The sequence below is a fragment of the Brassica oleracea genome, chromosome C4 (genome assembly GCF_000695525.1).
Source record: "Brassica oleracea var. oleracea cultivar TO1000 chromosome C4, BOL, whole genome shotgun sequence".
Classification (NCBI taxonomy): domain Eukaryota; kingdom Viridiplantae; phylum Streptophyta; class Magnoliopsida; order Brassicales; family Brassicaceae; genus Brassica; species Brassica oleracea.
Genome location: NC_027751.1, coordinates 43,962,921 through 43,968,327, shown reverse-complemented (window position 1 = coordinate 43,968,327; position 5,407 = coordinate 43,962,921). Strand labels below are relative to the sequence as shown.

The following is a 5,407-nucleotide window of genomic DNA, read 5'->3' as shown; positions in this document are numbered from 1 at the left end:
TTTAAAGAATTTACGGGACTCCAAGGGGCCACAAAAAGGAGACAGTCATCGATATGCCACACACCCCGTTGAACAACCCATTTACGAGTATTTTCATGAGGGATATGGAACAAGAACGATGAATCTCCTAATTTCCGGCAAGAAATCTTGCATTCCCGTCCCCATAACCTATTCAAGACAGCATGAATAAGATCCCCAGGCGGGCTTGAGCACCTATGGAACTGTCCAATTATGTATTCCTCGTTATTCTCCGGTCCTAACTTTAGAACCTTAGAAGGAATAGTCACCTGAGGAGTGCCATCCAGTCGGTAGGTTGGTACCGCCGCACGATAGAGGTTTCTGGAGGATTGATTCATCCGGGCAGCCCAAGGAAACCGAAGGCTTCCATCTTCCTTGAGTGTTGGAGGAGGAAATTTTCTTACGGGCAGATGAGGTGCTGCTTGAACCGGAAACAGCTTCCCCTTCTTTTGCTTCTGACCATTTGTGGAAGTTTCACCAAGAGAAGGCCAAAATGAATCGATTTGGCTTTTTACCGCTTCAGAAATGGTCAGCCTTGGAGTGGCTGGTTCCGAAGGAGTATGTGGGGGCGTGAAGTGAAGCGGCTTCGACCAAGCACCTATGGAACGGACAAAGGCGATACCTTTATCGGAATCAGCTTCACCGTCTTTATCGGATTCAGCTTCACTGTCTTCCATTCGAGAAATCACATTAGCCGAATCATCTGGTGGTTTTGTTACCTCGGCAACTACGTTGAGCTCGTGGATGAGAGAACCAGGAGGAGGAGGAGGAGACTTGGTGTTTGTAGCAGCTAATATTGCAGGAGAAGGAAAGGCTGTGGTTTGAGGAGAAATGATGGTGATTGCAGAAGCAGGGTGAGTACCGGTGGTTTCAGTAGGAAGAGGGGGTACGACGATGGTTTCAGTAGCAGGAGGAGGATCAGTGGCGGAAGCCGGAGGAGCATCGGATTCTGTTTCTTTCACCAACGACAATGGAGTTACAGGAATGATGGGTGCTGGACTTGACCAGCGTCCTAGATACGGCCATCGAGGGTCCGGGGTAGGAGTCTGACGCAGGGCTTCGCCTTCAACGGCTTCACGAGATGACTTTGGCTGAGGTTCAATGACCGGAGATGGAGGATCTTGCGAGTTCCCATTGAAAGGATCCATCAGAGAACAAGCGAGAGGACTATGTAGAAGAGGTTATGTGATTCTGTTGTGCGGATAGACCTAGCAGCGGCGACTCACGACGGAGAACGCCGACGGATCGAAAAGATCTGAGTTTCTAGGTTTCTCTTTTTGGGTCGTGGGTTGGGGGTGCGTACAAGGCGCGTGATTGGAAGTAACAATAATTACTTTTTAACTTCTTCAGTTTTTAACTGCTTGTTATTAAAAAATTCTGAAAAAATAAATATATAAAAAATTGTCTTATTTTACTATAATACCTACCCCGTAATTACTATAAATTTATGTGCTAGTTTTTTTTTTTTTTTATAAAAAAATTTATGTGCTAGTTATTCTACTATAACCACTATAATTTTAATACAGGACATTAGTACCACCACGAATAAGCATACAACAAAACTAATGCACCCTAATACAATCATATTGCGAAAATGTCTTTTTTTTTTCAAGAAAGAGCCACTAATTAAGACCACCGGTTCTGACTTCTGACTGGCCATTAAAAAAAGTTATTTGTTCTAAAAAAAGCTTTTAACTGACCATAAGAACAAAAAATGTCCTCCTGGTTTTCAAAATCCGAGCAATACCAAAAAGCTTGACAAGTCAACTCAATGATAAAACTAACGTGGAAAATATGAAATTCGTTGCAGAGATTACGTGATCTGTCTAATAAGATAAGTTTTGAAAAGGATCACAACCTAAGTTGGGTTGTTGTGGCTCCAGAGGTTTTCTCTCTCCTTATTCTCGGTTCTCTCTTATTCATTTTTCACAGAGGAAAGTGATGAGACCAAACCTCCGGCCAGTGTTATCCAGCGTAACTTCACCCTTATGGATCTTTCTCCCGACGTCGCACCTTCGGTGGTCTACCGGCTTTTGATTCTGGCGTCAACGCTTTCCCTTCAGGCGTTTGGCGGCCGGCTTTAGTCTCTGCGTCGCACCTTATCTTCCGGTGCTGACGGCGGCTTTATATCCGGAAGTTTCCGGTTTGTCTACTCTCTCCGCTTGAGCTTTTCCTGATTCGAGAGAGCTTCGTTCTCAGATCTGATCGTGAATCAGACTCTTAAGCTCGATCGCATGTGGTTGAAGCGTTTTCTCTAAGCAGAGACCGTTTGGCTTAGTCTTTGGTACGACGGTGGTTCTGCTACTGGATTTTCTCTCGGCGGTGTCGATTGAGGTTTCTGGTGGTTGAAGGTCCGGTGTTGAAGATTAAGGAGTTGTTATCAAAGTCTTTTCACTTCCCATCATCGTCTTCTTCGGTTTCCATTGAACGGGTTTCTGTTTCCGGTGTGTCCGGTGAAACGCCGATTTGAATTCTGATGATGACGTGCAAGTCGGTGAAGAAAGGTGGCGCCTTCGCTTGGCACGTGTCCCTTCCGCGCATGACCTGCGCTTCTCGTTCAACACGATGTCAGCCTCGTCACCTTCTTCCTTTGGACTTTTCCTGGCTGCGCCGTTTTGGGCTTCTTTGTGTTTTGTTTTAATATGTATGGACCTGGATGGCCTTAATCTTGTAAAATCCTCCTTGGACTTTTGCCATTATAATAAAGACTTTTGCCATTATAATAAAGACGAGAAAAAAAAGAAAAAAAGATAAGTTTTGAAAAGATTTGTCATAAATGGAGCGTGTATATACATTTATTTATCTACAGAAACTTTAGAAAAAATAGGAATAATCAATCATGCATCTTGAAATAGAATAGTCTAAAAGAGCGACGGTTGACTGAACCATCGCCTCCTTTAACCATTCTCTTTATATCATTACTTCATTAATTATATATATCTCTATGATTTCATAATCATCTCGTTAGCACATTCTCTTTTCACACAGAAAGAAAAAACAAAATGGCGCACGGCGATTATAGCAACGGTGACTCCTTCTCAACCCTTCATCCTGACATCATCCAAACCCAAATCTTGACCCGACTCGACGGTCCGACGCTTACCTCCACCGCATCAACATCCTCTTATATCCATACCCTCTGCACCGAACAGAAGCTCTGGCAAGAACTCTCCACCGCCGCGTGGCCTTCTGTAAACGATCCACGTGTTGTTAAAGCCATATCCTCCTTCCCTTCCGGGTACCGCTCCTTCTTCGCTGACTCGTACCCGTTCAGTGAACACACGTGGCCTTCCGAAAAAGACGATCCACCCACCACTGGATTAATCTCAGCCGTTGACCTGTATTATCGAGGAGAGCTAATCTACTCCAAGGTCCAAGAGATGGAAACAGAGAGCGGTAAAGGAGGATGGTTTTTGTCGACTCCATTTCGGGTCGATCTGATCGACCCGAAAGAGTCGGTTGAAACCCGGATACGATACCCGGGTGGGGATTACGAAGCGTGGGTGAGAGATATGGAAGAAAGCATGAAGCTTAACTGGATACTGATCGACCCGGTAAAGAAACGCGCGGCGAATATATCGAGCAGGGACGCAGTTTCGGCGAAGCGGAACTGGTTGACCGGAGATTTGGAGATTAGATTTTCGACGGTGGTGACGGGGAAGAGAGCGGCGGAGGTAGCCATGGTCCTGTCGTGTGGATCGGCGGAGACGTGGAAAGAGGTGGACGAGGAAGTGGGAGGGGAAGTGCACGTGAGGGAGGTGAGGTTGGGAATAGAGGACATAGAAGGAAAGTGTTTGAAAGGAAGGGAGAGTGTGGTAATATTACAAGGGTTGTTGGAAGGCAAGAGAAGTCGTAAAGATGGATGTGGTGAACAGGGAAGAGGTAAAGGAAAGTATGAGGAATACGTGGAGATGAAGACAGAGTGGAGAAAGAAAAAAGAGAGGAGAGAAAAATTTCAAGACACTATTTTTATGATTTTTGGGTTTTCTTTGTTTGTGCTTTTGTGGAGTTTTATTTTGTTAAGATAAATATGCTAAAAAGGTGAAACACAACATAATACGGATACACAAGTCTTTCATTATCAATATTCTTCTTTTTTTTTTGTAATAAATGAAAATTTACTAATATACGTGTATTAGAGAAATTCCAACCCAACATATAAACTGGCATAAAAATATCATATCTACAGGTTCTTTTCTTATGGTTTAGAGTTTCAAGTTCTGATAGTTTTAGTAGCTAAATTGTGAGTAGTTACGATCACTTCCATCACAGCGATATAGAACGGTAGAAAGAAATGGTCTTATACAATAATATTTTATTTATAGTAAGAGTAAATTATGAATAAGGTGTTATAAAAATCTTATTTATTAAAATAAAAATTATGATTTTTTTCCTGTGAGATATTTTATTTCAAAAACTCTTATAATTTTTAATAAATGTGTTTTTTTTTAAATTTACTTTAACATTCCAACAATAAACTTATTTAACACAACGTTTATGAAAAGTATTCTAGGAGAGTACTAAAAATTATTTATCACGAAGTAGCAAACATAAATTAATATGTCCAAAATAAATTTCATTAAAGAAGAAATAACAATTTTACTCATATTCTATAGATATATAAAATTAAATAAAATATTTAAAAAATTAGAAATATTATTTTTAAAAGGAAATATTTGAAACGTTTTTTTAACAAATTTCTCGGAAATAATATTTTTAAGTTTTTTTATTAAGTTTATTTCTTCAAATTTTGTTGTTAGAAAACAATTTCTTCATACATTTAAGTTAAGTAAAACCTTCGTGAAGGTATATTATATCTTCTAGAATTTGAGTTTAGAAAGATCATTCTGAATATATAATATCTTCGTAAACTTTAGAAAGATCTTGCTATATATATAACATCTTCGTAAAATTTAAGAAAGCTTTCATAAATGTGTTTAAAAATAAATGTATCAATGTATATTTAGAAAAATATTCATAAATTTATATTTATGAATACTTTGCTGAATTTGAGTTGTATGTATATTTAACAACAATATATTCTTAAATATGTATAACATTTTTGTAAATTTTTCAGAATACCTTCATAAATTTAATTTTATAAGGATTTTATACAAATTTAAAATCATCTTCGTAAATTTTGAGAGATGTTATATATTAAGTAATATTTTCTTAAATATGAAAATAAATAAAATTTAGGAAGATGATATACATATTTAGGAAGACTTTTCTATATATACATACAGTTTATATTCAAAAGTCTATTTACACATTTATGAAAAAAAATTGAATTCTGGAGAAAAATGAGAAATACTACATATTGGATATCATTTTCAAAAAAAATATATCATTTGGATTTAGGATATAGTGATTATTGTTTAGTATTGGG

The 5,407-nt window shown here is 38.8% G+C and overlaps 1 protein-coding gene across 1 annotated transcript; it reads left to right on the top strand.

Moving 5' to 3' along the window:
• The first annotated feature begins 2,832 nt into the window (after positions 1-2,832).
• Positions 2,833-4,105, top strand: LOC106337450 (F-box protein At2g27310). Its single transcript, XM_013776555.1, has one exon. The coding sequence runs from the start codon at positions 3,021-3,023 to the stop codon at positions 4,044-4,046; it is 1,026 nt and encodes a 341-aa protein (XP_013632009.1). The 5' UTR covers positions 2,833-3,020; the 3' UTR covers positions 4,047-4,105.
• Positions 4,106-5,407: the final 1,302 nt, after the last annotated feature.